This window comes from Amphiprion ocellaris, chromosome 11, assembly GCF_022539595.1.
Source record: "Amphiprion ocellaris isolate individual 3 ecotype Okinawa chromosome 11, ASM2253959v1, whole genome shotgun sequence".
Classification (NCBI taxonomy): domain Eukaryota; kingdom Metazoa; phylum Chordata; class Actinopteri; family Pomacentridae; genus Amphiprion; species Amphiprion ocellaris.
Window position 1 is genome coordinate 9,044,182 of NC_072776.1, and position 20,839 is coordinate 9,065,020.

General features: G+C 40.6%; 2 protein-coding genes across 5 annotated transcripts in view; both read right to left on the reverse strand.

Moving 5' to 3' along the window:
* Positions 1 to 176: 176 nt before the first annotated feature.
* cdca7a (cell division cycle associated 7a) lies at positions 177 to 4,672 on the reverse strand. 2 transcript variants are annotated; one of them, XM_023279284.3, is made up of 10 exons: positions 4,524 to 4,672; positions 3,451 to 3,591; positions 3,226 to 3,345; positions 2,933 to 3,130; positions 2,753 to 2,833; positions 2,476 to 2,667; positions 2,253 to 2,381; positions 1,712 to 1,861; positions 1,488 to 1,624; positions 177 to 1,403 (listed from the first exon to the last, which is right to left on the reverse strand). In XM_023279284.3, exons 1-10 carry the CDS (start codon positions 4,542 to 4,544, stop codon positions 1,370 to 1,372), a joined length of 1,203 nt encoding a protein of 400 aa, XP_023135052.1. In that variant the 5' UTR covers positions 4,545 to 4,672; the 3' UTR covers positions 177 to 1,369. The 2 variants fall into 2 exon arrangements, with proteins under 2 accessions (XP_023135052.1, XP_023135053.1); XM_023279285.3 differs by having other exon boundaries at positions 3,451 to 3,588; positions 4,524 to 4,605.
* Positions 4,673 to 5,111: 439 nt separating this feature from the next.
* Positions 5,112 to 20,839, reverse strand: part of map3k20a (mitogen-activated protein kinase kinase kinase 20a) — a 28,755-nt gene continuing 13,027 nt past the window's right edge. For 2 of the 3 annotated variants that reach the window (XM_023279275.3, XM_035952390.2), the window contains exons 8-20: positions 18,567 to 18,653; positions 16,495 to 16,569; positions 16,301 to 16,407; positions 13,615 to 13,750; positions 9,829 to 9,873; positions 9,708 to 9,738; positions 9,465 to 9,604; positions 9,293 to 9,355; positions 9,123 to 9,212; positions 7,098 to 7,214; positions 6,882 to 6,956; positions 6,558 to 6,708; positions 5,112 to 6,472 (exon numbers count right to left, since the gene is read on the reverse strand). In XM_023279275.3, coding sequence (XP_023135043.2) covers positions 5,775 to 6,472; positions 6,558 to 6,708; positions 6,882 to 6,956; positions 7,098 to 7,214; positions 9,123 to 9,212; positions 9,293 to 9,355; positions 9,465 to 9,604; positions 9,708 to 9,738; positions 9,829 to 9,873; positions 13,615 to 13,750; positions 16,301 to 16,407; positions 16,495 to 16,569; positions 18,567 to 18,653 — 1,815 coding nt within the window. In that variant the 3' untranslated portion in view covers positions 5,112 to 5,774. Of the gene's footprint in view, positions 6,473 to 6,557; positions 6,709 to 6,881; positions 6,957 to 7,097; positions 7,215 to 9,122; positions 9,213 to 9,292; positions 9,356 to 9,464; positions 9,605 to 9,707; positions 9,739 to 9,828; positions 9,874 to 10,829; positions 12,519 to 13,614; positions 13,751 to 16,300; positions 16,408 to 16,494; positions 16,570 to 18,566; positions 18,654 to 20,839 lie in introns of those variants that run through there. The other variant, XM_023279276.3, reaches the window with a different exon arrangement.

The window sequence follows — 20,839 nt, forward strand, 5'->3', positions numbered from 1 at the left end:
TTGTACATAAAGCCAACTGTGATAAAACAGATGAACCTCCGTCCTTCACATCTTCAGTCACCACAACCATTCAGGATTTCTCCATGTTTCGATAACAGTAATTACAGCTGCCTGTCTCCTGGATGGTTTGATGGTCAAGTTTAAAAAAAAAAAAAAAACAACAACTATTGACATGATTCGGTAGTGATTAACGCTTTAATGAAAATGTACAGTTAACGCAAAGCAAGCATCGCCATTAACAGAGATCCCCTTCGACAGTTCAGCATTACTCTTCCTGTTAAGGTTGCACAGCCTGATAAGTAGAAGCAGCAGCCAGATAACCTCCACCTGCCATTACAGTAAAGAAGAAAGCTCAACCGTTGATTATTTTCAAACTGTATCATATAATCAGAGTATTTCCTAGCGCAGGTCAAATGAAGTACATTGCAGAGATGAACGGCACAAAGGTTAATTCCATGTCATTTTGTGCAGAGTATGACACTTCTGAACAGAAAATGCAGGCCATAACTCTATTGCCACTTCAGTGGCACCTTCAACCATTCCTACTTAACAGTGTAAGGCAGAAAATGAGCCAAAGAGACTGGAGCAGAGCGAGAATGTGCTTTAACAGGATAAAATGATTTACAGGTATGAGATTCCCATTAGAGTGTGCTAATTGTTTCCACACCATTAGTGACAGTTATCTAATGAAGGATATTTAACCAGGCGCTGTAGTATATCACACGGTTCCTCTCGGCTTCGAAGGGAGAAGCAGTGGACCTCAGTCTTTGCCCTTTCCACCTGCACCTCCCCATAGCAGGCAGATCACTGGGCCATTTCTACAGGACATCCCAAGTAAAGCTTTTTTTTTATACCAAAAGGATAAACAACTTGTCAAAACACAAGCATAAATTTGCAACTACAAAAAAAAAAAAAAAGGCACAAACAAAGATGGATCCTTTGGAGGCCAATTCATATCCAAGTGGGCAGTAGAAAAGCAGTACATTTAAAACAATGTAAAACACAGTAGATCATCTAAACAAGCCTAAAGTTTTCTTTTAGCAGGTACAGCTATAAAAACCTCAACATTTATGTACATGTTAGGATGAGGCAGTCATCTTAACGCTGAGAGTGCAGTTGCTCAAGCAACCAGTGTTAAAGTAAGATCTCAACTCTTCAGAACAGACAGTAAAAAAATATGTGGTAGAACAAAAAAACACAAGTAGAGAGAACTGTGCCTCCTCTGTTTATCAGTCAACGTTCAAAAAATATGAAATTTAACACAAAGGAACAGTAAGCATTACGGTAAAATGCTTTAAACATCAAAGATGTTTCAACTGTGTGTGTCAAAGTGGACAGTCAGGTCCAGGATCATCAGGAGCAGCTTCTTTCACTTGCTGCTCTCCTCCAGCTCCTTCTTCAAGCTGCAGACAAAAGAAGCACAATCTGCGTTAATACACTGTAATGAATACATTTAAAAAACTCAGTCCACATAAGACAGCAGTCACCTTTTCAGGTAGGCGTGCACGTTGTCATAGCCGTGGTATTTAGCGAGATAAACCAACACTCCCGTAGCGCAGCGACCTTCTCGGGCCCGACAGAAGCTGCAGTTACAGATCCCTCTGCACGGCGGACACTGCCAGTCCTGCCGAGGACAGCGAGGATGAAATGAGTTAGCTTCCTGACGCAGACATCGTCAAATGCAAACAATCTTGTGTATTTAGATACTCACTGGATTCAGCAGAGCGTCCCGGACCTCCTCTCCATAGCGGTTACGGAGACACGGACCACAGAACTGACCCCTCACGCCTTGACACTCAGGGTTACGGCAGTTCGTTTTGGTGTCGGTCGTCTTTTGGCGGCACTGGTGGCAAGTGGATCCCTGAAAATATGCCACAAAAGAAGAAAATTGTTGCCACTTTGTCTCTGAGCTTTACTGTGAAATGCAGCCGTTTTCAGAATTATACTACCTCATATCCACTCACCCCATGCAATACACTCATACCAAAGTGAGCAACACACTTTTTTACAGTGCAATACATTATTTTTCTTTACAAGTCTCATGTATTTTTAAGACATTTATTGTTTGTGGCATTTATATTGTATATTTGTTAACAGAGACTGTTTGCACTACCTTTAAGATTTTTAAGACTTTTATCTTGCACCTTCTGCTGTGTTAGCACTGAAAAGGACAAGCGCTCCAATCTCATTGTACACTGTATAATGACAATAAAGCCCATTCTGTTCTATTCTTCTATGAAAGTGAGACCTACAGTGGAGCTGTTGTAGACTTTCTCCCGCACATTGGTGCAGATTCTTTGCAGCTCTGCTTCTGTGATGTCCTCCACCGGACGCACCACATGAGGGATGGCCTTGGTGCCGTTGAAGGAGCGGCGACGGGGCTGTTCATGAAAAACAAAAGGTGGTTAAGTAGAAGCTGAATGATGCCCACATATTTGCCGTATTTAGTAACATTTACTGCTGAGTTTGACTTACAGGTTCATCATATTCCTCAAAGTAGCGGCTCTTGCGAACCAAACTGAACTTGTCCTCAGGTTCTTCCTCTGGGGTCGGGCTCGGGGGTCCGTCCACCAGCGAGCGAGACCGTGTGTGGGGTCGAGACAAATGCCTTGAGGACCTCCTACGGGCTCTTGGGGTTCCCACGGACTGCCTAGGTGCCCTTTGGGGCTGAAAGGTGCAAAAAGTAAGCATTAATACAACATGACGCAGCCATGTGCGATAGTAAATATGAAACAACATGAGGTTACAATACCGTAGTTGATGCCGACTTCGATATTTGTCTCCCTGGGAAGAGTCCAGGCACTTTGTCCAGCTCTGCCATGAGCTTTGCCAGCTAAAAAATAAATCAATTATCAGTGAACGAGTAGATATGACACAATATGCAGTTCCAGACAATGCTAAGGTTTCACTATCAAGTATTTAATCCTAGTACCATTGCTTTGTTCTCCTTAATGTTCAGGGCTCTCTTGCTCATGAAGTTCTCCTCCTCAGAGTCGGACTCCTGAGCTTCAGGTTGAGGCAGTGGTTCAGATGCAGGCCTCTTCCTCTCCGCCTTTTTGGAAGGAAACGTCATGGCAACCTTCAGGACGTTCGACCTGCGGCCTTGTCTTGGAGGCTCAGCGACTACTTTCTGAAATGAGAAACAATTAACAGTTAGTCGAAACCTTTTTGTTGTCTGATAAAGTTTAGAGGTGTTTTGCGATCATATTTTTCCTGACAACTTACCATGGCTTTTATCCGACTGCTGATCACATTCTCCTCAAACCCGCTGCATGTATCCTCCTCTGATGTGGCCTCAAACACCTTTGCTTTCTCCGCCGTCCTCCTCGTCTGTCTTATGCTCCTCTGAAGACACAAACATTAGTTGCAGATGGTGCTGCTAAGCGTCTCCTCGGTCACAACCACCTAACTGGATTATATTCATTGCGAAACTTAGAATTTTCTTTTTACCGTATTTGCAAAGCCTCCGTCTGAGCCGAAGCTGTCGCAGCTGTCATCAGAGGAAGAGGAGGACGTCTCCATGGGAACCAGAGGGACGCTGCGGAAGCTCCTCAGACTCATCCTGGTGGACGCAGGCTGGACGGCCAGCTTCTGGACAGGACAACAGGTACGATCAGAAAACACAAGCAGCTGCCAGTGAGGAAGAACTGTGTCTGCACTCAGTAACTCTCTGGTTGTAAATGGTTTATTATTAATCACATCTCCATCAATAGTGTATTGTTTAAAAAAAATGGTCTTTATTGCAATCCCTCTAATGGATTTTGATTGGGCTGCAGGGAACCATCATGCAAAAAAAAAAAAACACGCTTAAACCCCAAACTTCACTTTAAAAAAGGTTTCCTTAAGAGCTAACTAAGCAAACGTTCATGTTTAAAGCCTGAAATCCCTTTTTGTTTGGTCTTCTGTTTAAAAATAACTTTATTTGTACTAGTGTTTGTTTCCTTAAGAGCTAACTAAGCAAACGTTCATGTTTAAAGCCTGAAATCCCTTTTGGTTTGGTCTTCTGTTTAAAAATAACTTTATTTGTACTAGTGTTTGTTTCCTTAAGAGCTAAGTAAGCAAACGTTCATGTTTAAAGCCTGAAATCCCTTTTTGTTTGGTCTTCTGTTTAAAAATAGCTTTATTTGTACTAGTGTTTGTTTGTTAAAGTTAATTATTACTCAGTGGCGTTATGGATTAATGTTTTAGCTGAAGTTTATGGAGGGACACACCCCTGAGCACAAAGCTAACAATTGTAGGTAACTGGGTCGTGATAGTAAAGGTGCAACTTAAGCTAATATTACCGTTAATTATGTTAGTATGACACAAAGTGATGGATTATAACGTCGAGTTTTGCAAGTTAAAGCGACGTGTTTTAATATTTAAAGCCAGCAAACTTGGAGTAATGTTAGCTAACTTTTAGATCAAACTTAAAGTTGTAACCTAACTAACACTATTAAGCTGTTTAACTATCAAAAACTTAGCAGAACACAACACTGTAAAATGCTGAATTTGAGCTAAAATTGTCGGGCTTCTTTTCTTACCTTGGAGCGGGTGATAGGCATCTTTTTTTTCTTTTCCTTTTAAAGTCGTCCCACACAAACTCTGCGTGCAGCAGCAGCTCTGCAGTGAACAAAGTAGGACCTGCAGCAGCTTCACACTCCGTTCATTTCGCGCGCCACCGCCAGGTCCTGGCAGCAGCATAAAACTAAATTATATAGTTCAACGACAAGGCAGACTTTCTGTGACACAAAAGACGCCAAACGTAGAACCAAAACTCACTATTAACATTATTATTATCTCTCGCATTTGTCAGAACAGTCAGAAGTTATTCACTAAGAAATTATTTGTTTTCATTATATGTATCTTCCATGGACTTTATGGCGGCGCGAATTTTTTTGTTAATTTGCATACAAGGCGGGTAAACCGTTGATTCCTTTCCAACATTCTAACCAAATCAAAATTTGTTTACTCTGAAGCAAAGCCTTAAATTTCACCTCTTAACAGACAATGCATTAAGTAAAATATATTCAGCTGTGTTCATATGAACATTAAAGTAGCATTATATTAGTTTTTTGGAAAGAAATCATAACGAAGATTCTTCTGACAAAGGAGGCACTGAGACAGGAAAATACGAAAGTTGCAATTTAATAAAGCTGAACAAAAAAGGGAATATCAGGGGAAGCGGAGACTACAAACTGCAGCACAATTGAGATGAGAGAAAAACAGGGCGACATCATTCTGTGAACAGCAGGATGTGAACATGATTTAAGCACCAAGGAGAACATATCAAGACTGAGGTGGGGTGCGCCACACTTCTGAATCGGTAATATACCTGTGCCCAAAATACAGAAACAGACACACTTAAGAGGCAATTCAGAAAATATGGATGAGAAGAACAGAGTGTTTTTTAAAGTAATCTTGGGTTTGTCTTGTGAGAGAGTATGCTGATAAATAGCATCATATTTTTAATTGTAGTCACACCAGTCGAAGCCACTTGCTATTTAACAGATGAAAAAACGAACAAACCAAATTGTCCGTTTTTATAATGATAATAATAAATACATCCTGAGCATATAGGCTCATTTACATTAATTAAATGAACCATTTGAAAAAAAAAACAAACAAGCGGCACTTTATTGTCTTGCACATATTTACATCATAGAAAGGAGTGTAGTTCTCTTACAATATGTAGTTCCCTTTTAAGCATGCAGGTAGACAATTCAAATCTAAAACCTTCTTAGTGCATGACATGTTCATCGTACAATAAGCTGTCAGTTCATGTGTGTCCCACATTAAGTTCTTCCACCAGCACCACGCCCTCCCCTGCCCCCTCTCCTCCCTCGACCTCTGACTTGTTTATGGTCCTGGCGTGGTAATCTTTTCTGACGCTCCACTTTGATCCACCCTCCATCGCTGGCTTTCGCCGCCTCTTTTTCCTCATTGAGGTGTGCTGTCACAGACAATATCCCCGGTATCATTGGTGGGAGGTTCTGTGGTGTGACACTGTAACTGCTGGACCGCGGCCTCCCTGGCTGTCGTGAGGTTTTGCTGGTTTTATTATGAATATGGTTACCTCTACTACCCGTCCCTCTCCCCTGACCACCTCCTACAGTTAATGTGTTGCCAAAGTAAGTGTTTCTGCGGTAGTCGTACAACGCTCCGGCACTGAGCGGCCGATCCCTCTCCAAGGTGCTCTCCGACGTGGTGCTGGAGGGACTGCTGCCCTTTGACCCCAGATGGAGCGGCGACAGTTTGGCCGACAGGCTGGCGGTTGGCGAGGAGCTGCGCGAGTCATTCCAGGGAGATGTGTGGTTGCGGCTTGGAGAGCGACGCACAGCTGCAGCATAAGAAGACACTTGGCTTTCATGTGCAGACAGGAACTGAGGAAGAGTGCGGGCTTCGGAGCTAGACAGAGGAGTAGACGCCGGCAGCGATTTCTGGGTCATCATCTGCTTTAGCTTCACGCCGTACATCCATTCTGGATCAATATCTAAAACAGAAGATGTGTATATCACCCTTATCCACTGAATTCATCAAGAACAGTTTTATTAGACAACTATAAATAACACAAGTACCAGAGTTTGATCTGTTCCTGGGGTTCCAGTCATTGTCAGCTGGTGTTGTTCCAATGACCAGCTCCACAGTCTTGATCTCATCTTGTCCACCACTGATGCTCCACGTCACCAGGCAGCTGTGTTTAGTAGACTTTGGTGACTTGACATCATTCTGAAGAGTCCAGGGAAAATAAAGGAGGGTTTAGTGATATTTAGTATGAAGTTGTCACACGGGGTTCTGTGTGTTCCTCTGATGCATTTTCAAATGTAGCGTATTTCAAATGGGCAACGTGTACGTCTGCATTGTTTTGTGATGTGAATAATACAGCGGCTGAAATGACTCACCTCATAATTGACTGTGTAGTCGACTCTCTGGTTCTGTTGTAATCCAACAATCCATTTGTCCATTACAAAAGGTGGCTGCATTGTAATAACATTAGTTCATTAAAAATTAGTCCATTACAACCACGATACAACAATATTGTGGGTAAAATGCAACCAGTCAAAACTACATTCATCACTGATTAAAACATGTAAACTATTAGATGTTTCTGACAACACCTTTGTCATCCGCAGAGTTTCCACATCCTGCCGGTTGGGATTAAAGATGACATCTTTGATGTAAGCGACGGCAACGTCATCTCCGTCAAGTTCCATGTACATTTTCCATTTGCAATCCTTGAGAGAAAAGAGTTAACGGTGAGATAATGTAGATCTGGTCTGGTGCACTCAGAAACAACATGGATGCATGAAAAAGTTTATAATTGCACTATTCTGTGTGGAGAATTTAGTTAATCTTGTATATAAACCAACAGCACAACCTACAGGTAGTTTAATGGCAGTGGCAAGTTACTGAGGCCACAACGCTTCCTATTGTGGACGAGGACAGAAAATATAACCTCAAACTTTTACAGATAAATCGCAAAAGGAGATATTTTATTAAATGCTATTTATATACAATGTCTAAAGATGGGTAAACCTTATTTAAGAAACTGATCTTGATGGAAACCAGTTATTCACCTTATTGGATTAATGCCTCAACATTGCAATGACAATAATGACAATTTTATAAAAACACTACAAAAGAGAAAAACAGTTACAAATGTATGTATGTATGTAGACATTGTAAATTCAAAATATTAAATGTGTTTTCAGTAGAATCCTGGAATAATTTGTTGGCACAGAAAACTGGATGATTTTAGGTGATGGAGGTAAAAACCTTCTTTTTCTCATGAACTGCTGCAGACGGTGCAGATCAAACTGGGAGGCACAAATCTGAGCAATTCCCCAGCCCACTTCTTCTGCATGCTGAATGCTGACGACGCAGTAATGATTCTGCCAATCCCTAAAAGCTGGCCGCGAAGCCACAGGTCACTGCTTAACCACACAGGGTTCATGGCACAGGCCAATCCATTGTGTAGTGATCACAGAGAAAGACATCAGAGGAGTGGCACTAACACACTCGTCTGAGAAGCCTTCGCCCTCTCCTTCATCGTCCCCGGGGGATGGAAGCGACTCAAAGGGGAAGCTGCAGCAAGCCTCTGGCTCAGAAACACACCAGTGGCCCTGCGCTGGCCTGGTGTCGGCCCTGGACGGTCGCACCGGGGCTCCCAGGTCTATGCTAGTCTAATCACTCCAGCAGAAACAATGTCTGGTAATGATGCCTAGGACCCGAGTGCGTCTAATGACAACTCATACATAATTCAGCACCTTTCACTTGGCTGCACGGTGATATCCTCATTAGTAGGGGACCCTCAGTGGCTGTCAGATGGTGGCCGCACAATCGCAGGCCCTCATTTTGTCTTTGAGAAGTGCAGCTGCTTCCATGACATCGCCAGCAAAGAGGGGCGAAGAAAAAAATGCAGTGCGGGTTTGTTTTATTTAGTGCAAAAAACCTTCCAGTTTGTAAAAACAAGGCTGACACGGAACCTGACACCAGGCAGGGGAAAATAATTAGCTCTCATTTTCTCAGCCTCCTGTTTCCTTCTCCCTGCTGTGTTTTCTACCCACTAAACCACCACATGTCAGAAGAAATGGGAGGCAATTAGCAGGCTCGTTTCAGCCCTGCCGAACACACTGAAAGAGGACTATTTATGATGGGACAATGAACAGCTGAAAGATTAAATAACGTTTGCCTTTTAAAAGAAAATGACTTCTGGCTAAATGGGCTATTTTTGATTAAATTCAAACAGCAAGTGAAGAGCCACCCTTTCTCCACAGTTTGAGACCCTAACAAAGGGCTGTGAGCAAGTCGAGGTGGATGTGGTACATGGCTGAGAATGAAATGTTTATTTGTCTGGTTTAATACATGTCTAGTGATGTCTTCAATGGTCAGCATAACAGCCGCCATCATGAATCCTCAGAACAAACAGCTTCAGTTGCAGCAGGGCCGATTCACTCATGGAAAAAATGTGATTCTGTGCAGCTCCTTAGAAACTATCAATTATCGGCAAAATGTTTAAAGTACACACAGCGTTTCTTTGTGATATTCATTAATTTTTGGCTTCACAGAGCCCATGAGGAGCCACATCAGATGCTCGCAGCTGCAGAATATGTCTGTTTGAGCGTGTTTCTTTACAAACTTACAGAGTTTCCCGTTCCTGGCTTCCAGTGGTACCCAAACACCAGCTCCAGATTTACAGTTTTGCTGCTTTCCACCTCCTTTTCCAGCTCGTCCTTAGGAAGAAAGAGGGTGTAGGCCCAAATGTGCACAGAAAACAACACTTCTCGAGGAAAAAAAAGAAGCTACTTCATACCTTCAACAGTGGTGGGAAGTGCACAAACCCAAGGTAATCGTGAGCAAGCTTTTCGATTTCACCCTGCCAAGGAGAAAACTCTCTTTAATATCAAATATCATTCAGCTCAGATCTTCTCCTGTAAACGTGGGTTAAAAATATACGTGGTGGTTAATGGTTGACTGTGTCTTGCCTTAAGGTGCATGACGTGACCTTTGGATTTGACCCCCATGTCTCGCATGTCGTTTTCGGTGAGTAACAGCAACCTTTTTCCGGTGATGTGATTTTCTTTAAACAGGTCAGCGTAGAACTGCATGCCACATGAAACATCACCTAACATAGAAAAGGAAAGGAGCAATTTTTGAAGCAGAGTGCACAAATGAAGAGTCTGATTTAACATTATCCGAACTGCTCAGAGAGTAAATGATGAACAAACCTGCACCAAATATTTGCTGCATCCAGAAATACTGAAGAAATAAAACGGTGATATATTAGTTTTAACAGAGATGCAATCATGCTGCATGAATATGAAAATCAATACATTTAGTGACACTGACCACATGCTCTTCTGTCCAGGTATATATGTCAAGGGTGGGCAGCAACTGCAAAGAAGCACAAAAATAAATAGAAGCAACAGAATCTGGATGGATACAGACATCCTGTGTGTTTATTTATGACAGATCTTAAAAGTAAAACTCACAAGACTTAAGTGAATGTTATCAAAATGGAAAATAGCTATATTTTCCCTGCTTTGAAACCATTACTTTTTCAGTTATTGTGCTGCCGTACGATTAAGAAGACTTACCCCTAATGGTCTGTATCAAACAAAAATCTCCATCTGACTGACCTAACGTGATCTTTTTGAATGAAAAAAATATCATTTATTGCTCATTAAATGCAATCAGGCAGAAACTTGCCAGCCAAAATAGAGATTTCATCATTGTGTTCATGAGACTGGTGTGTAATGACAGAAATAATGCAATGGAAAATTGGAGAAAAGATGACTAAATGAATGAGTAATCCCCATTCACTGTCTTCTTCCCATGACATCCTGTAGCAGCTCAGATTAGGAACTAAATGCCGCTCTCAGGCGACGGTCGCTGCCATACATTTCAGCGCAGTCTGCTCGTGCCTCATAAAGCCACTCAGCCCTACAGCGCTTTTCCGCCTCCTCCAGTAATGCAGTTCAGTAGTAAATACATTCAAAAACACTACGCCAATGCCGAAGTCTCAGTAGCGTGACTTAGTGTCACTTCCTAAAAGCATATTGTACTTCACAAATGAGCAGTCATGCGTCTTATATTAACTTCCACAGCGTGCAGCTGAAAAAAGGCACCTTCGTCTCAAATGTAAAATGGGAACACAGTTTTTGTGTTTAGGATTTGTGTGTGGAATCTGCAGGAAAGAAGTGACTTTGAGTTGGGTTTAGTTCACACAATTCTGCCCCCATGTGGACTAAGTGGATGATGGGTAACCAGGCCATGAATACTTGCAGTTAAAACGTGGTATGAAGTTAATGTCACAAGAAAACATCCAACAAAGACACCTAGTAAAGCAATATATTTTACAGTTTTATTAGAATCTTATCATTCATGCTCTGCTCTATCTTCTATCATAAACAGTTAGATAATAGCAGCAATACAACATAATTCTCAAGCCACGATATTTGCTCTGTAGTCACTGAGTTCAGCTGTAGAAAGTAATAAAAAGGATTAAGAGAGAAAGATGAGGAGAAACTTGTTTTTTGTTTGTTTGTTTTTAAAAAGCAGATTTATGAACAAAACAATGAAACATGCAAGAAAATAAATCACATCAAGGAAAGAGAAGTAGGATTACTTTAGTGGAAGTTTGAGGAAATACGTTTGGAGCTGTAATGTTTCAGGATTGTCTCTGGATTTCACACAGAGAAATGCAAATACTGGAAAGAATCTGTCCTAATTGTTATTTCTAGTCTAAATATGTCGAGGGCTTGATGGCACAAGAGTATAAGCAGTGTTTGAACAGGGGTATTAGCTCATGGCAGGAAACTAACAAGCAACAACACAGGAATACAGAGGATTACATCCTCATGAGACTGACTGATTATAACAAGCGAAGGGGACAATTTAATGGGCTATGCTCAAGGAAGCATGTCCTTCCCCAGATGAAGCATAATACCTAAGTGAACACTAATGCTAATACGATTTTCTCTACTGTAAAGATCAGGTCCTGAGGCTGATATTCAGCGGCACCATATGGTGTGAGACTGTATGTAAAAACATTCAATAGGAGAAAATTATTCTATTACAATCTATACAGCAAATTCTCTGGTGGAAAATTAAATCTTTTTAAGCTTTGGGAGGAAGCCTGTTCTGAAAAGTAAAATGTAAAATGAGCGAATGAAGCTGACAGTCACACAGCAAAGTCCCTCTCCTACTGTTTTGAACCTGGGTCAGTCAGAGGAAAAAACATGTACTTTCTCATCCTGGTAAGAGACTACGTCTCAACAACTGCACTCCACCACATCCAGAACAAATTGGCCAATCTTAATGTCAGCAAAATGTCACTTCATCATAAAAGCCTGGCCTTCTCTAAGCAACTGGCTCACATGGCTCTTTCTTCACAGCATGGCACTATACATCCAGAACATTAGGCATACAGTAAATGACATCCATAATATCCACAGGTGGAGGGTTTCAAATATATTCTATAATTGTGACTATGTTCCTGTGCTGCATGGCGCAATTACTGAATGTACATTGTGAATATGGCTTACAAAGCAGGAGAAATATAGTGTTTTATATGACACAGTGATAATTAATCAATTCATGGTTAATAACTAGCAACATGGCTTGGCCAGCGATTCATACAGTGCTTCCATAACACCAAGAATGCATTAAGTGAGATCACAGTGTGTGACAGATGCAGCTGCTGCAACACCGAGCATCAGAGAGGTTTATTCACTGCCATCAGACCAAGGAAAGTGCCTCCTTCCCAGAGCCATGTTGATTTTGTGTCCTTCTCTGACACAGCTCGACCTGGAAGAGTTCTGCTTGGCGCACATGTTGACCTGCATGCCAGAGTGCAGGACAGGCCGGACAAAGTCCAAAGAAAACACGTCCTCAAAGCCTTTCATCACCGACTGCAGATTCACCTCCTCGTTACCGGAGGTTGTGATCTGACACGACATCTGCGAACTGTTTGATTCCTCCGTCTGAGACTGATAGAACGACTTAGTGCTTATCTTTTTAGCCACAGGGAAGAAGAGCTGAGAGGCCGAAACAAGTGAGAGAACAAGAAAAACAGGAGAGGACAGAACAGAAAAGGAAGGAAATAATCAGTTTCAAAGCACAAATAAAGTGTCAATCAGAGATGTTTAGAAATTTAACTCTAGATAAGATGATTTTTTTTTTAAGAAACAAGATTTTTAAGGGCAGTTTAAGGTAGAGTAAGTGCAGGAATATTAAACAGAATACGTATAGAAAAGAAACACAGGAATACAGTTGATTGAAGGGTTTCACTGACTCTTTAAAAGCCAAATATAGAAACTAAGTTTTCAGTGTGTGCATGGAGTCCTCAAATATATCTACACAGACTGTACATGATTGAGGTTCCACTGTCCTCACAGAAATACCAGAATTTCAACAGAATTCAAATGATTAGTCAACCTGTTGGATAAATTAGCCCAAAAATATTTTGATAATCATTCAAATGCACGTAAAAATGTTCAAAATGTGCTAGTTTTAGTGAAGATTTGATGCTTTTCTTTGTCAAATATGATTCTGGACAGATGAAATGACTAAACCGTCACCTGTAGGGCTGTAGGAAATAGTAGCATGCACTTCCACTGCACTGTGACATAAAAATTTAATTAAGGAAACAATAAACAGATCAGTCAGCAATAAAAAATCAAGTATTAGTTTCAGCCCAAAGCCGTGTTTGCAGAAAGAACACAACGTAGACAAACAGAGGAAAACAGTACAGCTGCAAACTGCACGTCAGAGACTGGATGTTTACATCCCAATAGAAATTCTTCCTCATCGTGATGCAAATATTCTCATTCAGCACCCATTCACACGACACTGCATATACATGTAAATGCAGCACTGCCACTAGTGTCTACTGCTGTAATGTTTCACAATGTGCTCCCCTGTTTCTCTCATTTTATTTTCATTTCACTCAGTTCCCATTTCCACTTCACCTCACAAAAGGTGAAGAGGAATTCTGTCCTTCTCTTGAGGCGAGTGAGAAAACCAGGAGATACAGACGGGAACAAGCTGCTGCCGTGGCCACTCGACGATGTGAGGCGTCTGTCCGGAAGGTGAGGATGGACCAAAGTGAAGAGGGGATAATGAGGAACTCACCGGGCTGTTGGACTGCTCGATGAGTTTGCGCTCCCACATCTTTAGACGCCGCTCTCGCTCCTTCAGCTCCTGCTCTTTGGTGCTCAGGTCTCTCTCCAGCTTCTTAAGTCTCTCAAGTGTAGCTTCAATCTCACACCTTCGGCACGCAGCAACAGAACAATGTCAACGTTTAAAGCCGCCGTTATTCTACATCGTTCTTGCAGTTATATGTGAGATGAATACCAGACACATTTATACAACCTCCTTTTATTTTCCAACTTCCCTGCAGTCTGTCAGTTCTTTATCTGATTTACCAGAATAGCTGCATTTTTCTTACAGGAGTCCGTAGCACATTTGATGGGAACTATTTTCAGCAGATTAACACACACTCAGTTCAGATGTAAGATGAGACACAAAATACGTAGGCTAAAAGATCTAGATTCTAAGACTAGAACCGAAAAGTACGCAGTAATATTGGGAATAATTCTGAGGTAGTAAAGTAATATCACACATGATAATAACGTACTGCACAGAGGAATGAAGGAATGTGTCATTTAGCGCAACATGAGGCTAAATGATGTGCCTTAACTCCAACACATCCAGTTTAATTCCCTATTTTCTATTCGTGTATAGTCACTTTGCACCTCTGAACCATTTTAGCACCTTATGTACATCAATTATTGTTAATGTGACATTTTACTTTATTCTTATCTCAGAATCCATTGAGATGCCCAACTGCCCAATGCAGTGGCATTTAAGAAAGTAAACCTAAACAAATCTCTGGTTTAAACAACTCAGCGATGCCTTCCAGTCAGAAAGTGATGAATCTGTGTCCAACATTTTGAATTCCAGTTACAGGACAGTGTCTAATGCTCTCATCATAATGGGGAGGTTAGTTTTGCCCAGCAGGTGGAGCTGCACAGTGATATTGTTGAGATCCCTGCTGAACTTCAGCCCCCTAAAAAAAACTTAGTTCCCACACTGTTTTCATGAATACAAGCAGCCCCGGCAGGAAGGCCCAGCCTCACTCCTCCCAGTCCTCCCAGTCCTCCCAGTCCTCCCAATCCTCCACCCTGAAGCACTTCAAACTATTTCCTCTCCGTCTTCCACATAAAGTTTTCTTTTGCTTTCAGTTTTCCTGAAAAACCTTCTCTGACATTTATGCCACATATTTGCACATTCTAACTCAATTTCACATGGCTCATATCTGTGTATTTAGATAAACGTCATATTCGCATGATTGTTTTACATCAAACAAGTTACAAGAACAAGGATTTGCAAGATGGAACAACCACTGAAATAGGCTGAAACACTCTCAGAGCTGCTGCTTTATCCATCTATGCAGTAAAATTTACATTGTAGTTGTATATAGACAGTATTAGCACATAATAACTGTGACGTCTAGGTAGTGATGTTTCACATTTAAATAGTATTAACTTTATAATCTTCAGTATGAGAGCATGGAGGGGTATTATATTAATACGGTGAACACCTTTTAAATATATCTAAACCTGTACATTGTCCTAACAATTGAGAAATGACTGCATGTAGTGTGAAAGAGGCCAAACAAAATGAAAAATAACACCTGAATCTGCTGTATGTTAAAGTATCTTTCAGCTCATAGTTTTGGATTTATGACCTGCAGCTTTAAAGCTCAGTAACAAAGTTCATTGTTTATGTAGTTTAGCAGAGACAGATACCTTCCTTAGAATTTAGTAGAGACAAAAAATAATCGGGAAAAAAAAAGAGGGAACACTGAACTTGATAGACCAGGTCACATGAGGTGTTACTCCAAATGATTGTTGTTCTGTGTGGGCAGGATGTGAAAATAGTTTCTCAGCACTTTCAACATATCAAGGAGATTCATCTGCTGCCTTTAAAGTCCCCAAAAATTGAAGTAATGTTGCTTTTAAGCTGAAGGTCAGCACTTCAATCTCTTCATTCTTTCATTTTAAGCCCAATGACTGAAGCAATAATGATGGACACTCTCTCCCAATACCTATAACCTGCACTGTGCTGTTTGTGCACATATCTAAGCAACTTAACAACATGCACAACCATTTTTTAAAATTTCTGACAGAGCTACCACTTGCCCCGATCAACCACAAGCTTCCTCTTTCACTTCCAGCCAGTTAATGTTACAGTATCAAACTTGTTGGGCTTAAAAAAAATGTGTCTTTTTCTGCACCACACATTTTCACTTTCTGTTTTCAAGCGCTGAGATTCGCTCCATCCTGCTCCACCTGCAGATGGCTGCCTGGACATGATGCCACCAGCACAACTTCTGAGGAAAAACCTCAGAGCACAGACAAGGCCCGCCGAGAGGCAGACAGAGAATAAAGTAACAGCTGAGACTCAGGCTGTGCTGAACACCACCAAACCTCCAGCTGCTCATACAGGCCAATTAAACACTTCTACTTGAAAAAGATGGTGATTATTTTTAGGGTCTTATGGGTAAAGAGAGGAAGTATATCCAGATGGATGATTCTTTGGGGGTTTTCATGTCTTTATGTAGCTATCAGTGTAATTATTAAAGATCTATATGCACGATCTCAAGTCCTTTTTTGTATTTCACGGCCCCCATCAGCTACATTTCCACATCATTCTTTGAAACAGTTGCACATTTCCTTACACTGAGGCAGTATATTAGTGAAAAAAAGAGTTATAAATACGTTTGCTGGGTCTGGAGAATAGCTGATCACATTACCTCCATTCAGCCTTGTTGTGAAGGAAAGAGTTGCACTGTTGAGGAAGTTGGCTGTCATTAGACATGGACTCCAAAGTAGAGAGGATCTGCTTGAACATCGGTCGTTCCTACATGCACATAAAAGCATCTGCTCTGTATATGACTTGAATGAAAAACGTACATATGCTGTAGATTTGCATGTTAATGTCACTCACTTTTGGTTCTGTCACCCAGCACGTTCTCATGAGCTCAGCGAAGCATTTAGGACAGCCACTAGGAATAGTTAACCTCTGAAACACACACAGACCAGGACAGATAAAGGATTGCTACAACATTTTGGAACCACACTTGTTCACTTTTCAGAGCTGGTTAGAGGATCAATACCACTCATGTCTGGCTGTTAAATATGCTTAATTATGCTACGCACAAGACTGAAAAAAAAGGGAAAGTGCTAGATTGGTTTTTAGTGCATTCATGAGGTGTCGGAAGAATCAGAAAAAAATTGATTCTCAACAGAAAAATTCACAGGAACCTTGTGTCCCTTTAAATCAGAACAACAATTTGGAAATTTGTTGCAAATTTCGATAAATGCCTTTTCAAACTGTGGCCATTATACACGCAGAAACACAACTGACAAAAGTAAATGTTTGGCTGATTATAAAGATTTTTTCTCATCACAATTTTCTTGCTAATATTTAATTTGAAATATGGTTTTAAATTGAAAACGTTAGTTGCTGTCCGATGTAAAGTGACTGATACTAGCTAGAAAACTAAATTTTTTACAGCAGTAAACCTGAAAACAAGCTTCCTTTACTGTTTATTATCACACAATAAATGCTCTGAGCAGTAAAATAAAACACATTCTGTGCAGCGACCGTGTTGTTTCCGCATTCCTTCAAAAGCACATAAAAGAAAGAAAAAAACACTTCCTAACTTGGGGAAATGCCATTTTCCAAGGAGCACACGGATGTACTATTTGTCCTCAATGTTTTCTTGGTTCCTTGCAACCTTGATGAGAAATGGTACCAACAATACACCTTGTAAAACTGCAATTTGATGCGCTTAAACTACTTTTTTTTTTTACTGTATTTGACAAAACAAATGAGTCATTGCGTGTTGTGTTTAGACAAACAGCAACACAAATGTTAATTTTTCAAATTCAAATTTGCTGGATCACATGTTAAATCTGAGTTTATTCGCCCCACACAGTCAGAACACCAACTGTACAGACGTTAGCTGATGCTACGAGTATGAGTGTTCCTCCTGATTGTACTCGATCCCCTGCACTCATCTCATTTTACTTTTTCGAGCCTCATCTCTTGTGTCCTTCGTGCTTCTGCCTGACCCAAAAAATCAGTCTTGGTGCACCATCATGAAGGATTTCTCCCAGGTCAGTCCTCGATGCGTCTTTTATCGAAGTCTTTTCTTCATCTGGCAACACACAGCTCGAATATACAAACCATGTCTGGAGCAGTACAATATAATATATATCACTCTATCAGAATATGTCACACTTGAGTTATTTATTTCATTGTGCATCTCTTTTTTACTTCACAGCATGCGTGTGTGTTAAATAAAAAATAAAAATGCATGACATTCTCGTCACATGATGCCACGTTGTGAATTGAATTTTCAAATGTAAGTAAATATATATTGTAAAATTTCACAAACATTGTCATAACATACAGCGGTCAGCTGTAGTAAAACAATGAACAGATGACGCAGCTGTGCATTATTTAACTGACGTCACTTTGAAATGACAACTCAGAGGCGAGGATGTCTTATACTGTTAAATGCTTGTTGCCTCGACTCCTCTTTCCTCTCCGCTTGCATCTAATCTGGGAGTGACTAAGACACGAGGAGAGGAATCGAGGATGTGAGAGATGAGAATTGCATCCTGTCTAACCACACCTTTCCTTCTGCTTTGCATGCAGTCATTGTTTGCCCTCAGATGTCAAGATAAGCCAACAGTCTTCCTTCTCCAGCTTCATATTTGACGTACAGACATGAGAGCGGTATCTATCTTCTAATGTAAAGGTGAGAAACTGTAATTTTTCAACAAATCTTTAAATTTGAACAAGATATTTCACCTCAATCAGCACCATCAGTTCTGATGAAAGTAAAATGATATAAAAATGCACTTATGAATCATTCCCCACAACACACAATAAGCTCATGAGCCACAACACTGATCCAGAGTGAAGGAAGGTTTGCTTATCTGGACAACAATGATCCTCCAGTTGAGGGTCAGTACTTTATATATCCATGTAATCATGCAGAAAAATACCTCGTTCTTCTCCACCACCAGCCAGGCCACTTGTAAGCCTTCCAGGCCTTTGAAGGGTATCTCACGGGTGAGCATTTCCCAAAGCACCTGCCACAGAAGTCAAGAGCCAAAGTGAATAACCAAAGTTATGACATTATACCTGAGAGCACATATATGTATGTATGTATGTACTCTGTCTACCATAGCATCTAACAATCTACTGTTTTGCACACAGAAAAAAAGTAAGAAACGCATAAATACTACTTAGCAGGTGAGTAAGCTCTGTCTGGTTATGCATATAGTGTATAAATAAACAAAACAAACATTTATATATTTGTCTTGGAAACAAAATACATACATACAAAAAAAATTATATTCGATTCATAGGCCATCATGGTTTCTGAAGTACAATAACAAAACTCCCTTAATAATTTAGCTTCTTTTCAGCTGGTGTTCACCACTTTCAGAAATAAAAACCTACATCAACATCTTTAAAATGACATCATGAAAAGGTAGAGGGAAGCCATTTTTCAAACATCAAAGGATTTTGCTGCACTGCAATCCTGGATTCCTGCTTCCTGCCACCTGCCTCTCATTACATGTATGCATTTTACTATAGAAACCGGTTCATCATGAAGGTGTTTGAAGGGTAAACTACATATTTAAACTTGCAGTCTTTTTGCAGCAGACTAGACATAAAATGTGCTCTTTGCAATTATCTGCATAATCTGTTTATATTTTAAAATTAGAATTCAGGAAATATACTTCTTAATATCTTTGAATTTTACATTTTACATCGCCCTTGTGCAACAGACAATGCAATGCTAAAATGACTTAAGGCTGACTGATAATTTGAAAGTACTTCCTAATAGCTTTAGACACTTTTTTTTTTTTTTAAGTTATTTTTTTTGGCCTTTTATCGGCTTTTATTGGATAGGTGCAGTGGGAGAGCGAGACAGGAAACAGGAGAAGAGTCAGGGGAAGACATGCAGCAAAGGGCCGTGAGTGGGAATCGAACCCGGGCCAGCTGCGTTGGGGACCAGCTCTGTACATGGGTCGCCTGCTCAACGCGTTGAGCTATACGGGCGCCCAGCTTTAGACACCTTTAAGAACAACCAAAGACACAGTAAGTTTCTAAGAAGCTGTAGTTCTGCAAAGGTCAAAATTGTGGCTTTTGTCCACTTTCAGAAGAAAAAATAGCAGAAATTAAAATATCGGTCAGACTGGTTGCCTGGGTTTTTGAAAGCATGAGGGACTTAAGTGCAATTTCTTCAAATGTATTCACTATATTTTTAGACTGACATAAAAAGCCTGTCAATCAAATCTTTCCTTTAAAATCAAAAAAGCTTTTTACAAATCTAACTTCTCTAGCTGGGGCTGGTAGTTGCGTTGTTCTTGTCAATTGCTCACTTTCATGCTCTTTGATTTAATATAATAAATCAATTTGAATTGGATTTAATAACATTATTTGTGAAATAATTCAAAGAAGACAGACAGTATGTAAAAAAAAATGTCTAAGAAATGGCCTCAAAAACAGGTCTACACTGTGACCTTCTGTATGAGACAACAGATTCTTAGAAACTTCTCTCAGCCACTTCTGTTATCAAAGTCCTGTTACGCCTTTCCACAATAAAGTTCTTCATGCAGCGAATCAGCCAGTAGCTGGCCTCCATCAGGGCTGAATCATATCAGTCACTACAACTTTAAGTGCACATTTTGGCATGACTAATCCCTTTAAAAGACTGCTATCATTCAGTATTCTGTTTGTATTTACTCTTAATGAAATATAAGTAAACATTCTGACAATACCACCTAGTGCTGGGCGATATGACGATACATATCGTGGGAATGATAGAAAAGTGTCTCTCGTGCCATTTCTCTTCTATCGTTTCTAACCAAATTTTATCAATTATTACAGCAAATATATCATTAAATAGCCTGCGACGATTGTATTAGTGTTTTCTTGTCACTATGCATACTCTAAGTTTATATAAGTGAAAATAAAGAAGAATAAAAAAAGAGATTTTTCGCAAAGAAACGCCGTGTTGTGGTTTTTGCGACATGACGCTGCTTTACGTTCTTTGATTCTCGCGGGGGTTTGCGACATGCTTTATGTTACTTAACTCATGAGTGCTGAGCGATGGACGCGTAACAGGTAGGACTGTCCCGAATAGCAGTTTCTGGGCTCCGGATATTCGGGCCCTATTAATGACGAATATTCGGTCCGCTCCGTAACGTCCGGGGGGTTGACGGACGGACGGACGGAGGAACGACATATGTTCAGTTACACAGCT

Excerpts from the sequence above, each read along its gene's own strand:
- cdca7a (XM_023279284.3), bottom strand. The coding sequence starts at position 4,544 with ATGCCTATCACCCGCTCCAAG. Across the intron at positions 1,862-2,252 it reads AAGTCTACAACAGCTCCACT|GGATCCACTTGCCACCAGTG; the intron begins GTAGGTCTCACT and ends GCATATTTTCAG. Across the intron at positions 1,404-1,487 it reads GTGCACGCCTACCTGAAAAG|CTTGAAGAAGGAGCTGGAGG; the intron begins GTGACTGCTGTC and ends TTTTGTCTGCAG.